This window comes from Crocodylus porosus, unplaced genomic scaffold (genome assembly GCF_001723895.1).
Source record: "Crocodylus porosus isolate Cpor-Errol unplaced genomic scaffold, CroPor_comp1, whole genome shotgun sequence".
NCBI classification, from domain to species: domain Eukaryota; kingdom Metazoa; phylum Chordata; order Crocodylia; family Crocodylidae; genus Crocodylus; species Crocodylus porosus.
The window spans coordinates 42,813,912-42,828,995 of record NW_017728943.1 but is presented as its reverse complement, the minus strand read 5'-3'; the positions used below and the strand labels follow the sequence as shown (position 1 = coordinate 42,828,995).

The 15,084-nt window shown below is 38.2% G+C and overlaps 1 protein-coding gene across 3 annotated transcripts in view; it reads left to right on the top strand.

The window, feature by feature from the left end:
• Window positions 1-15,084, top strand: part of VRK2 (vaccinia related kinase 2) — a 69,825-nt gene that overhangs the window by 43,839 nt on the left and 10,902 nt on the right. For all 3 annotated transcript variants that reach the window (XM_019549239.1, XM_019549241.1, XM_019549240.1), the window contains 3 exons: window positions 4,393-4,513; window positions 8,890-8,945; window positions 12,521-12,702. In XM_019549239.1, coding sequence (XP_019404784.1) covers window positions 4,393-4,513; window positions 8,890-8,945; window positions 12,521-12,702 — 359 coding nt within the window. The remainder of the gene's footprint in view (window positions 1-4,392; window positions 4,514-8,889; window positions 8,946-12,520; window positions 12,703-15,084) is intronic.

The following is a 15,084-nucleotide window of genomic DNA, read 5'->3' as shown; positions in this document are numbered from 1 at the left end:
TTTCAGTTACAATAAGACAGCAATAGATTATGAACTCCATTCAGCAGATGAATAATAGGATTTTAATATTTTGAAGGAAAGATTGTTGGAGAGCAGTAGCTAGCTGCATAGATGTCCTTAGGTAGATTTCAAAGACTGATTTACCATTGAGGAATGGAACTTTTTCAAGGTACAGAGCAGGAGGGTTGTCGTTCCAGGTGTAGAGAGCTGCAGGGAAGGAAGCGTGCAAGATGAAGAGTGGGCAGAACCAGGAGGTGAGATGAGGTGGAAATGAGTCTGAATTGTGCAGAGCCCTGAAGATAAGTTAAAGGACTGTTTATGTTGCCAAGTGCTGGATATATTGCAAAGGAATGTCTGGTACAGTTGGAAACAGGAATTCAGGGCAAGTGGGAGAAAAGTATGCCTTTGGTGGTAGAGAGAGGTGGGATTGATTATTTTTATTTTTTTAACACATTCTGCCTGTTCTGTGTGTTTCAGAAGGAATAATCAGAAGCAAGAAACATCTAAATAGGATTCATAACTGATTTGACATGGTCTGCTATTTATATATGTAATCAGTTGATGCTTTCCTCTGTAAAATATTTTGGCCCACTTATGAGCTAGAGAGCTCATAAGCCCTTTCTAAATGTTTACAGGAAGCCATTCATTACCAAACTCTAAGAGAAATTATCTGGAGGACTTCCCTCTCCTTGTTTTCATTCCCCTGTTTTTGTCTGTGAACATGGATTTGTTGTGTTCGGCCTAACACTGATATGTCAGTTCCAGTATTCTCTTTCTGCCTGTGGCTAATGCCTCATGGTATAGCAGAAGTCAAATTCCTCTATAATGCACTAAGATAATTGTGCAAAGCTGTATGTGGAGAGGGAAAGGAAGTCTTTCCTGGCCCCTGCAGGAAATCAGCTTATGGTCTGAAACATGAAATTGGATAACTCTTCCTTTCTAAACTCCTGTATAATGCCTACATACACTGATGCCAGGAGGCCCCAGTCAGGACCAGAGGTCCCACTGTGCTAGGCACTATACAAATATACAGCGGCCCTTGCTCTGAAAACCTTACAGTCTAAACAAATGCCAATGGTATGATTATAATGTAATACTAATAGTTTTTTGCTATTATATGTTCACTATCTTCATCACTTATCAGCCTTCTAAGTCACTCTGAGTGGCAGGAGAAAGTTAGCCAAATAAGGACTATAATGGGAAAAAACATTTTATATTACAGGCTGTAAGAGTTTTTGGGCACGTTGGGGGATTGAAAGTATAGAATGGCTGGTATATCATTTACTTTTTATTTTGAAACAGTAATCTGAATTTATATTAGACCTAAACTAACTGCAAAATCTGGTACCCACAGAGGCATAATATATTTTCATCTCAGTGTGGGTTGCTTCAGTTACACTATTCTGACTTAGTGAATTGTTCAGCTCTATCCCTGAATATTGAGTATGCACAATAGGAGCCTGATTCTTAATTCATAGGTGTTCCTCTAGTGGAATTATTCCTGATTTATTTTGGTACAAACAAGTACAGAATCAGGCCTTAAACCTTCAAGTTAGAAAGGAAAATGTAAAGTGTAGAATACCTTCTTAGTACTGATGTGGTCCCCTCAAACAGCATTTAATATTGGGCTAGGAAGCCAAGTATTATACTTGCCAATAGGAAAGGATTATAGTAATTGGCCATTTATTTTTAAAAATAAAGCATAACAATTCTTAGTCTACACAGAAAATACAATTTGGTTGACATTAAATAGTTTTTTAAAATATAATAATGTAAAAGTGACAAATTTATTCAGCAGAATTGCTTGATTTTAAAAGAATTGTAGGAAATTTCACTTGCTACGTTTTAAAGTAAAGCAGGTTTTGAGTTCTTTCAACCCATATTTATTTTGCTAAATTTATCAAAGACCAGTCATTTCTGATTATATTAGCAGATATATTTTTCAGGTTAAAATGTAGCTATGATACATTTGGTAGACTATTCTATGCCATGGAAGAATCCAACTGCTTACTACTTTAAATCATATTACTCTTTTAGTCAAGTAGTTATTTGTCAGGGGTTTTTTATACAAAAGATCAAAATGATAAAATAAACGCTCAAAAAGTGAATGTTTCTAATATTGAACTAATGAGAAGTTCAGGGAGGATAGAGTAGCGTACAGTCAAATAAATAATTAAATTCTAATACTTCTGTAGGGATCTTTAAAAGATGCATGTAAAAAAACACTGACTTCCAAATATCTAGGAAGATGAAATACTGTGTTAGTTTATCATCTCTTTGTAATGTTTTTCATTTTATTTTTAGTGGTGGTTAGAGTGTATAAGTTTAGTTATTCATCTATATTTCTGTAAAACATCACTTTACACTTTGGTAAATCTTTCACACACACACACACACACACACACACACACACACACACGTTTTACTATATGAGTGAAGTAGCAGATCAGGAAATGGGTGAAAATGTGAATTAGAAGTAATTAGACATGGCCAAACTACAATGAAGTAAATTTTATTCTCTGAGGACTATTTCATCTGAAGACCAGTTATGTTAGGTTAGCTTCAGAAATCTAATTGACTTGCCATTACTTACAGCTTCATATCAATTATTCCCTCAGTGAAAAAAGTGGTCCATTGTAATTCTGACAATTTTTCTCAAAGGGCTACTTGTATGTAGCCTATGTCACACAAACAGGTGCCAGCATAGCATTTTGTGAAAATTAGAGGATCTGCAGTCAAAAGTGCTGGTTTATATGGTTGTAATCTGGAATTGCCATAATGGAAAAAGGAGTTGTGAACACGTGTATAAATGGAGTCATTCCACAGTTAACGAGAGATTTATGACTGAAGAAATCACTACAGAACAGCAAGTGGTAGAGATTGTGTTTTTATTTTAATATGAGAGCCAAGTCTTGCATTAGGACATTGTTGAATAAAGCACAGAAAATAAATGACACCCAAGGGATAGCGTAGCATTCTGTTAGATTGAAGGGCCTTTAATAATCCGATAGTCTAATAGCAGTTAAAATAGAGAATGTATAAGAGCTAATCTTGTCTTCTGCTTTTATAATAACTTACGTATGGTAACAAGAAGCAGTTATGATGTGTTGGCACTAACTTTTAGTGGATGACTTTTTAAATTAAAGATAAGTTTGCTGAGTGACTTTTTGGAATTTATTTAATGAAGGCTCATAAAATATGATACCTGTTTACAGCTGGATTAACAGCACCAGACTCTACCAGTAGTCTGTATGTCTCCGTACTCTAGACATCAGGTACCAAGCAGATATAAAACTCACATTTTTCTCAATCTTTTTTAGAGGTTACAAATTAATTGGGGAAAAAATGTATAACTTATTTTCACATGGACCTGCTTTTATTTAGTCAATTATTTTAATCATGATCAACAAGAAAACATTAGTGCATTCCTACTTACTGTAAACTGTTGGATATGCTTCAGATACACAAAGAAAGAGTCAGCCTTTTCATGTGTAAATTATACAGTTATTTTAAATTAACAGTTGACAATGTTAGTGGTTGGAATACATTGCAATGTGTTTCTTTCCCTGGAAAAAGCCAATATACATATAAATTCAAATCCCTTCTGTCTCTCTGTGTAGAAGATGTTTGGGTTTTGTAGAAAAGAAAAAAAATGCATTATTGCATTTTAGTCAGTTCTTCCATTTGGGGCATGGAGATGGTTATGGTGTTTGTGAAATAAATCTGTGTTTTTCTTACTTGGAAACAAAATTTATGAATGACTTGCTAAACAGCAAGTGTATTTTAGCCTGTGCTACAGCTTTTTCTTTAAGCAAACAGTTATGGAACTGGTAAGTAGATGGATTTGGTGTATAAATGTACACTAGATGGCAGTTTTGTCATATCTTCCAACTTCAAATAGTTCTGTAGTAGAACAGGAAAGGCCATCAGTGTTTAGTCTGCACTCAAAGGGTCTCTGCATGACCAATGTGGACCCCATGGACTTCCTGGAACATGTGTTAGCAATTTAGCAGCAGACATTTATTTCTTTGTTTTACTGCTTGGCTCTTTGAGAAAGTGTTGGTGCTAGGTTATGGGCTGTCTGGATCATGTCAGAGGCCATGGGGATCAAGTTCATGTGACAGGCCAGGCTAAGGAAGGATGAAGTTGGAGGAGGTGAGGAAACTGACCCTTACTTTCAACAGCAACAAGTCACTGCCTGTCTGTGGAGTGAAGCCAAAAGCCTGGGCGTTTTAGTTCTAATACAGCTGAACAAACAAAACACTTTGCCCATTTGGCTTTTTCATATTTCATCAACAGTAGTTCAATCAAAGCCTTTTCTATTTCTTAAGAAGAGGTCCTTATTCTTCATCTCTCTCTCTCTCCTTTTTTTTTTTAAATTCTTACTCCTAGCCCCATCCAGACGAGGTGACCTCGAAATCCTGGGCTACTGCATGCTGCAATGGTTATGTGGGAAGCTACCCTGGGAGCAGAACCTGAAGGACCCTGTAGTTGTCCAGGCTGAGAAAATAAAGTAAAAAAAATTAAATATTTCCTTTATTACCAAAACAGGTCTGAAACGGAACTTCAAAAAGAGTTCACAGCCTGGAAAGTATTACCTTACATGAAAACTGAAACAACCTTCCTTAATTAAGATGCGTGCTAGAAAGTTCTTAAAAGATGTGAGCTCTGTGCATATGTGCATCATGTGCACCTATTTATGTATGCACAAATACATGGAGATTTGATGTACACAGACTCAGGTTGTGCATTTTTTTGGAATATCTTTTTGACTTCTTGGTTATTTAAAAGGCTACATTTGCAAATCAGTATATCTGTAAGCTATGTGATCGGAATTATGCTGTTAAAATATGTACTGCTTTGCAGAGACCAAAATGTACATTATGAAAGTTTTCCAGATATTTTTCATGTTGATACATTCCCTTTCTTCCATCTTCAGTTGTGTAATTATTATTTTTTTGACAACAAATAAATCTTCTGGTTTATATTTTTAGTGCTACATAAGCCTACTGCCATAGAAACATTTTAAATACCCTAATACTAAAACCTTAGCTGAATTTTTTCCCCCCCTCAGCATGACTAATTAGAGCATACTAAAGCAACTGTGTATTGCCATTTTTTTTCAGTGTTCTCACTGAAGGGACTTGAGAGAGTTAATTGCATGTGGTACAATATAGCCTGTACAAGGATATACAGAACAGCAGTTATCTATAGATATAGCATCACAATTGGAGAAGGTAGCAAACTTTTAAGTAGGGCAAGTCACAACAGAGGTACACAATAGGGATAGCTGATCCACAAAAATCAATCTGCAAATTCAGTGTGGCATCAGCTCTCAACAGAGAAAAAGGTTAGCCTGCAGGCGGTGGATAATACAGATTGCATCTGTAAATGTTGACATCGTACGTTATGTTTAATATTTCTCCTTTAGAAGTTCTGATCATTACAGAACCCCCTGCAAACTAGCACTTATACATTCAATGTTAAATCAATTTAATCAATCAAGCTGCTTCACTAATTTTGCACTTACAGTTAACTCTGAGAGTGCTGGTATTTTTCCAGTGTGCCATCCCAATAAATACTTAGAAGGAAATACAAAAGTGGTACAGTTCTGCTGAGCAGAATTTTTCTCTTATTTGTACGACTGGAATGAAATGAATGCCTCGGTAGCTTCCTTAATTGTCTCTGATTTTCTGTCCCTGTAATGTTTTAGATAGCCTGTATGTATACACATAGATTTCCATTTATGAGCATTGTGTGCAGTGTTCTGGGGGGTGGGAACTTGCCCCTTTTAACTCAGATGGTCTTGTGGTAGAACCAGATCTGTCCTATTGAGGAAGACTGGGAGACCTGGATGTCAGGGAGCTGTTGATAAGGGGACAAGGCTCGGGATCCTACTTTTGCAAAGAGCATGCCATTCTCTTATCTTCCCCTATTTCTCTAGTCACATAGCACTGGATTTTTCTTGTCCCTAACACAGAAGAATAGAGCTGTTTTAGGGCTTGGGAGACTAGCCAATTTATAAATATCTTACCCAGTGGGCACCCAGTAACCGGCAGCAGTCATTTACCACCCTACTCTGCAGTAGCAATGAGCAGTGGTGACACAGTTAGTGCACGCTGACACTATGTTGCCATAACATTTCATGTAGACATACCCAGTATGTGTCAGTTCAGGCACTAAGGTAGCTATTGCAGAGAGTTTTTCAGCCCTGCCAGGAGCAGGGGCAGGGACTTTTGTCTCTTTAGCCTCAGGGATTTTTAGCCAATGCTGGTTTTGCCTTTATTTATTTATTTATTTATTTATTTATTTTTGAGGATGTATAACATGCCATGTTTTAACTCCTAATGTCTCCATCAGTATCAGTCACCTTGGTACCCCTTTGTGTTTCATCGAACTACACTTTTGCCAGCTGCAAACTTTTAAAGACAAAACTGGTTTCAAGTTGTCAGATGACAAATAAAAGTATCTGAAAGGTTTACATTAAAGAAAAACTCTAGTATAACATAACAGATCTTTTAATTGTGACCCATAATTACAAGCGGTGAAACAGCGGTTAACTGAAACAGAAAAATATTTAACAGTCAAAAAAAGGAAATGGTGCAGTGGCTGCCTTATGAGGTATATTAAGCTAAGGGAATGCAGGTCCCATGAGAAAGCATAGATTTTCAAAATGCAAGTTTGTGGAAATTTCCCTTAATTTACTTCAGAACCTCCAGTTTCTGATGCTGCTTAATCAGATCTAAAATCTCTTAAGCCACAAGACAGGCCTGTTCTTGGCCCTTAACATAGAGAGTGTTACACAGGGATGAGTATTTGAAAAGTTTATTTTTAAAGACATACTGGCTGCATCTGTGCATGTACTTTACTGCTGAGTAGACTAATTAGCTGTGAGTAAAGTGTCACCTTCTACATGTGTGATGGTATTAGGCCACAGTAAACTAATTTATGTTGGCATAAGATAGTACTGTCAGAGAAAGTACTATTTTATACTGGGGTAATTTACTGCGATTAAATGTACGCTGACCATGGGTATAAATTGTGCCTGGTCAACCCAGCCAGCCAGGACTCAGGCGTCTGCCTCCTGCCTATCCACACAACTCCACACTTTCAGCACCCTCATGCCCCAGCCAGCCTTTTTGCTGCCCAAAGCGGCCACCCAGAACCTGGGGCTGACACCTCCCCCCCACCTCCCCCCGTCAGCTTGGGCCTGTTCCACCTTGGCTCAAATTCTGTCACCTTGGGTGCACATAGACACCTTGCCTGGAAACAGCTTACTCTGGCTCAAACTGTTGTGGAGTTTATCGCTTCACAATTGCATGTGTAGATGCAACCACTGTGTTGTAAAATATCTATTGAAAACCTGCCTTTCCATTTCCCATTTGGCACTAAATGTGATGGAGTTTGTGCAGACAGCTCTTCAGAAGAGATTTCCAGGGCCTCGGAGCTTCTGCATGCTAGGCAGTTCTGCTCTGCAGTCTCTCTCCACTGTCACAGTGGCTAGGTTTTGAGGTATGACACAGCCATAATATCTAATGCTCCACAGATCTACATGGCTACTTCCCCACTACCAAAGGACAACCCTGGCTGTTGTTAAGACCTGTGTAAAGCCATTACATACCAAATTATTAGTTTGAATAGGAGTGATCCCTTTGTGTTTTCTCTGAGTCAAACTGATCTATCCTTATCCTCAAGCCATGGAGTGGGTCCACTGTGTTTCATTCAAAGCAGGACAATGCAGGTTTTGAAGTTAAAAAGCAATTTTTCCCCTTGTGTAGAGTTTGCTTCTCTTGGGTCTCCCCACAGGCCAGGGAAATAGAGCCATGAAGTACAGGTATTCCTGCTTCCTCTCCCCCTTCTCCAGAGCTATGAATACATTAAGATCTTGAATGCTATAGTAATGACTGTGGAGAAGGGGTGGGCAAAATGTGGACTGTGGGCTGGAGGCAACCCACCAGGCCATTCTACCTGGCTCACAGGGCCCCTAAAAAAATGTAGAAAATTAATATTTATCTGCCCCGGGCTGCCTGTCATGCAGCCCTTGGTAGCTTGCCAAAACTCAGTAAGTGGCCCTCTGCCCAAAATAATTGCCCGCCCCTTCTGTGGAGCAACTCTGATGGCATCCATGCTGTGCATTACTCTGACCTAATTACTGGGGATGTGAAAAATGGACCAACACATGTTTAAAAATGCAGAGAATTGTGGCAGAATAACATGACTTCATATAAGGACAGACTGAAGTCACGATACTCACCGAGAATAAGGAACAATATTTAGTTACAGTTATGCTCAGGAACGAGGGAAGGTATAAATTATCCCCATCCTCCCTTTTTTTGTAGAATGGATCTTGTTTTTAGTTCCCTCTCACTTGGTCAGCTGTACTGACTGGCAAGTAGAAAGTCTAGCCATGGCTCTGCGTCTTTATTTGTTACAAAGCAGATGAGGCACACACTGCTTTCCCCCCACCACACATGTAGTTGTAACACTGGTGGCCATAGCACAGCTGTCCCTATTCCTCTGTGTTGTGTCTAGGAAGAATCTGGTGCTAAATGATGACAGAAACAGATCCATAGCTGCTCCCAACTTTCAAAATCACAGGAATTTTTAGACTGAGTGCCAAGAGATAATTTTAAACCCAAGGGATTTATTTCCCCTCTGGCAAGTTTATAATCATTTTCAAAGAGTGAAGGTGCTTACCTGGCCACAGGTATAATTTTGCTTAAATCTGTGGGTTTCAAATTGTTAAAAATATAGTGGGTAGGTGAAGAGGAAATGTGAATCCCAGATGTCTGTGCCTTTTGAAATGGAGTCTTGCTGTCTCCAAGGACTCCAAATAAAGGATCACCTACTCAAAGCCTGATTTAAACTTGTTGCATTCTTGTGTTTCAGGCTTATGGATGAGCTCCCACATTCAGTGATGAAGTTGGCTCCTGGAAGCAGCTGTAGTAAGCATGATTACAGAAATATGGTGTGGTGTATAAGTCTAGCTTATTCTATTTGGGATTAAGACCATTAAATATGTTTATAACATTTTTGGAGGCAGAAAAGCAAAGTAAATGCAGTGAAACCTGAACTGTAAAATATTAGGCTGAATTACCAACTCTGCAACACCTAAGAAAAATGCATTCAGCAATGTGCCAATTATCATCTTGGGGTTTGACCCCTAAAAGTATAACACCTAGGCACAACAGTTGCCATGTGCAATCACCTTTAGTCATTCCTGGCATACCAAACTTTGCAGGTTCAATATCTACACCACAAATAGTCTACCAGCCATCAGAATGAGTTTGAGCAAGACTAGCAGGTAAGAACAGGCTAGGCAGTGTATAGCATTCCTTTGGATATCAGATGTGTCCCCCTGTATCCTGCCACTTATGGCAAATTATTAGGTAAGTTTGGTTGGAAATGTCACTAAGATTCATACCCTTTAGTCATTTCCCCTGTCAGTTTCTAGTACTGTTTCCCCCAGATACTGTTTTAGTTGCTTCCTACTTACCTCTATTTCTCTTTCCAATCCTTCTTTTTGTTCCTTCCCCATTTCCTTTTCTCTATTCATGCCCTCAGTTCATTAGTCACTCTACTTTCTCCACTTCTTAATTTGTTTCTTCATTTACAATTCCCTGCAACTCTCATGTCTTACCTCCATTTAGTCGCAGGAAATTATGCTTGATGAAAAGGTTGCTGCATTAGCGCCTTCCATGAAACAAAAGGTTTGCTGCTCTTTCCATGCTTCTTGAGCTATGTTGTTGGAAGCACTTTGTTCTTTCCCATAGACAGAAGAGGAGTAGGAGCCAGGTAATCGTATATATATATGAGTGGTGTTGCATGTGAGGCTAATTTTCTTAATTGTACTTACGTAAAGCTGGTGGCTGAGTGATGTAACTCTTGATTTGCCCCAGTGCAGCAAAGAAGTGGACCCAGTGCATTTGTAAGTGTATCTGTTCCAGGTTGATAACAGTCACTATTAAACAACTGTTCTTTTAACTTCTGTGCATATTCTAATAATACTTTACCAGTAGTAAGGCATGATCCACACCCAATATATTCAGTTAACGTTTTCCATTGACTTCAGTGCAACTGGATAAGACAAAAATTTACAGAAGCATTTGTTTAAAAGCTGTGGCTTGCAGGTTTGCTTACTGGTGCTGCTCACAGCATTTGTGCATTCCAGCTGGACACTCCTAGAATTAGGGTGTGAGATCAGCCCTTAAGACTGTTATTGTAGATGTCCTTCTTGGACAGGAAGATTTTGTTGTGTTATGCTAAAATGATGGAAATAGGAGATTGAAATGCAGCTTATAAATAAAGGGATGGCTTAAAATCTGTTAGTGGGATAAAGGAGGACAGCAGGGTAGATGACAGATCTTGCTCTTTATCAAGAAATCTTATCTTTCTGCTTCCTTTCCCCATTATCCCATAAAATGAAAATTAAGTAGATGATATATCAATGAAAGACTTGATTTTCAGCTATGGCCTACAATTTTATGGGTGTACCTGATAGCAGAGAGACTTGCATCACGAATGAGAGATATAAGCTAGGTAGCATAACATCCAAATGCTATGAATTGCGCCTAGAATTTCTTCATTGTAATTGCAAAATTAAAGGCCACATTGAGTCCCAGCTAAAAATTAGGCCATAAGCTATAACTGTTAAGCTTAGCTTGAAATCTTTTGTTTAGCCTGAAAAGACTGTCTCTGTTATTGTCAAGGATGTTTAAAGCCAAACCAGAATTCCAAAGAAGCAAACTTCCAGCCCAAAGCCTTGCCCTGTGTCACTTTCTTAACATAAATGCTATGAACTTTATTCTTTGACATTTTGGTAGTTTCCTTTATTAAATAGGAATACTATCCCTCCAGGACACAGTTATGGCTAATCACTCGGAACAGGGGCAGCCAGCCAGTAGCACATGCTGCAAATGGTATGGGCAGCCTCTCTCTGTGGCGCACAGCAGACTGAGGATGGGGCAGGTAGGACCAACAGCAGGGAGCAGAAGTCTGAAGATCAGATTAGGCAGGCTGCACAGGGCAGGGAGCAGAAAGCAAAGCAGAATATGAGACAGGGAAAGGGGATCCAAGTGGCACTTCAGGATGGCAAGGGGTTTAATTTGTGCCAAAACGGTTTGCTACCAGTCCATGGACCAAATCCAGCCTGCTCTGTAGTGTCTTCAGATCAGGCTTGGAGACCTCGTGCTGCACTACAGTCAGCCACCTGAGGCTCCAGTAAAAGGGGAGTTTTGCCTGTGCCATGCCACACCACAGTTGGGAGGTATGGGCTCTGGTGGAGGGGACCTTTGCCATACCACTTTGGTCCCTGGGGAGAAATGGTGGCAGAGGCTGCGCTCTATTGCCTGCCTGCCTTCTAACCTGAGCTGGGTCATTCCAGTCCCTCCCCCTCCAGAAAACGTTGTTGACCCCTGACTTCAGGCATCTTAGCCACATGCAGTCTAAGGTATTAGAAACGCTGCAAGGGTTTTAAGTACTGTAGGTACTATTAGGATAGAAATGTAAGATGGAGTTGACAGAGAATTTTTTATGACTTAGCTGCTTCAAACTCTCAGAACTCTAATTCATATGTGGTTTTGCTTGTACTGTACTTTTTAATGGAGATTGTATACAAGTAATCCAAAAAAGAACCTCTTGGTTTGGGGCAAATACTCATTGAGAAAGGTTTAGTAAGTATTCTTGAGCTGTTTACTCATTCTGCTTATTTCCACCGAATTCCCAAATGTAGCAGATACAACTGGAAGTGTGTTTATATACTCTGTGAAGCTGTCTTAACATCTTTACACCATGGGTCAAAAAGGACTCATGTCAGTATCTACTGTGACAATTTAATTTTAGGATTATAGTAAAACATTCAATAATAAGAGAAGCTTGCTTGTTTCCCTGTATGTACCCTATAGTAGTATTACCAGATTGCTGAAGGCATTGGTATCCCTTGAGGTACCATCTGGTGGCAGTGGCAAAACAGTGTAGTTGGTAGGTTACACTATTTAAAGACACAGTCCCAATAAAATCAGTGGTTGTATAATGGTTTTCAGGATGTCTGCATAGTGCATAGTTTGTCAAATAACTTTAAATTCAAGCTTTTTTCTCTGTTTTTTAAATGCTCAAAATGTAATATGTTTATGTATATATAAATATATACTAGCACTAAATATACAACAGTAGCATTTTAAAGGTCCTGCTATGATCTAGCAAATTTCAAAATATTTCTAGATGCTAAATAATGATTAATGATTTTGAACAAACATGTATCTAACTTATGCATTAATAGTTAACAAAGAGCAATAGGGGCACCAAGTAATTTTTTCTTACTCCGAGAAGGAAGTATCCTTTTATTTCAGTATTTTTCTGTCTTTTAGATATTACCTTTGGTCCTGTTTTATCTAGGTGGTGGTTCACATTGTTTTGTCATTTGCTTGGCACTAGGGCTGGGCATGGGCAGCTTGAATTTAAAGGTTTTCCAAAGCTTGAAAACTCCATCAGATGAAACTCACACTTAAAATACCCTTCACAGGTGAAATAGCCAAGTTTTTGGCATGCGTTTATGATTTAGCTTATGATGAAAAGCCAAAGTATGAGGTGCTAAAGCAAATCCTGGTGGATGGACTCAAGTCAAGTGGAAGGTACTATGATGGCCCTCTGGAAATTTCCACTGCTAAATGCACACTAAGTCAGCCTGCTTCTAAAGGTCTAAAAGTAAGTAATGCAATTCTGTGATTATTTTCTGAAACCTACTATTTGATAGTTGCTTTTCTTTTGTAAAAGAGGAAACAGTTTAATATCTCAAAATGAGACTGACACAGCAGTTCTGTTGCCTTAAATACATCACATTTGTTAATTCCTGTTTCCCCTAGCTTTGCTAAAAAGTGGGATGTCAACCCTTAAGGAGGAAAAACTGTCACGAGTCCTTTTGACCTACAGCCTCTCACTTCAAAGTAGTAGGTCTGTGGAGAATCATTTACTTTCAGGATAATGGGGAAGTCAAGGACTTTGTTCGCTAACATCTTGAAGGCAAGCTTGAATGCCAGGTTTTTCTTTTTGGCCAGATTAAAAGCAAAGTTGCTTTTTCTTAGTAAAAGCATTTAATTCACTTTCTCTCCCTCAAACTTGTGTCATTTGCTTTTGCATTCCTCCAGCCACCAGTCTGGGTGGGATGCTATTCTGAGACTTAAGTAGCTTATTTGTATGCAGTGCTATATGATGCTCTTTCTAGCACAAAGTTTAAAACTGACAGCTATCGTGTTTATATATTTTTCCTTTGTATGTTTAAGTCTGAATCTATACACTTAATAAAACCTTTTATGTTTTAATAAACTTGGGACTGGTGCAATTAGCAGTCTTACTGGACATGATATGAAATGTCTATCTCCCTTTAAACTACCCATATGCAAAGGCCCTATTTCTTCTCTGATGGGTGTGCAAGAAGTTAGGGTCAGGGTACCATTCATTTTTAATATTTCATGTGAACTTTGGACCATCATAAGTGTACATGAGCCAAGAATGCAGGATGCAAACTAATGTGACTGATAGGCTGCTAGATGAATGGTGATTCAAGTATCAGTGCACAGATGGTTCTGATTTGCTGAGTTTTGTAGCTGCTGCAACTGAAGACATAAAATATCTTTCTAGTCATAAATTAGCTCTTTGGAAGCAAAACCTTGGCACCAGAGCTTTACAACCTTCAATTAGTAGGGAAAGAAGTATTTGAATGACTGTGGTATTGACATCTGTAGGCCTGCATAGTAATCATTCCTAATAGAAGAGAATATCTGTTTGAGGGGGTTTTGCATGGCTAATTAACCACCAGTGAGAATATGTAATTTTTTCATGATCTCCTGATTGTCACCTTTCTCTCATGATACAATTACATTTTATTGTAGCAAGTGGCTCACAAACCAATTGTCAGCACTATTTACGTATTGCAGAAGGCAGAACAAAAGTTCATGTTTAATAAAAAGCCACTGGATTTTGATCTTGGTAATTACAGAGACTTATTTTAGGAGTTTTATTGACTTTTGTCTTTTTATCACTTTTTTTACAACAAAACAAAAAGCTATTTCGGAGAGTATTTCTCTTGCAATAATGGTCATCACTTAATCTATGCTAATTTGAGAAGCTTATTTCATTTTTTTAGTTCATAGAGTTTTCTAAACTTAATTGAAATATAAAACAGCAGTTGTTAAAAAAAATTGTATCTACTGTCTCCTTTACTGATCTTATGTTTAGATCTCTTCACAAGAATTTTAGACTTCTAAGTATCGGACATTGAATAGCAACGGTAAAGTGTGGTCCTTCACACATTCTTTTCATTTAGGGGCACAGCAGAAGGCAGACCCCTTCTAACAGAATGGAAGCTGAACCCATGATGTGAAGCTTACTCAATCCTGTCAGTTTAAAATAGGTATTCAGAAATTAATTGCAACAGAGGAATAGTAGGTCACAGGAAAACCAAATCAAATATATAAACATAAGAAACATTATCTTGCTGCAAATTTATATATAATTTCAAACCAAAGCAATGCAAGATTAAAAAGGCAAATTTATTCTGGCACTTAATATAGGGTTTTTCACGTTTCATTCTCCATGTCCATATTCAATTTAAGTTAATCAGCGATTATTTTTTCTCTCTATATATAAAATTTTAGGTTACTATGAAAAACTGAATATCCAGATAGTTGGATGCATGAAGATTTATTTTGCAAATCTGCTATGCAGTTAGATGGTGTAAGGGGTTTTTGTTAATGTTTCTCTTTCAGCTGAAAGTGCAAAATATTCAGTTTTATATTTAGCCTAAAACTTAACTTGGATATTAAAGTGGCATGAAAGACGGCATGAAAGACATTACTGAACTTGTTTGCATTGTGAGAGATTGAAGAGTTACTACAGCACTTGCTATTTGCAAGTGCACAACCCCATTAAAAGTCCATGAATGAGGAGTGTCAATTACCACTGCTGCTGTTACTTGGACAGAAGCAGAATTATTTTTAATGGCCAGTAACAAGGTCAGAAAAAGAGAGTTGTGCTGTTTGCAGATTACTTGATCTTAATAACATCTTCACTTAAATTTTCAGAGCGATT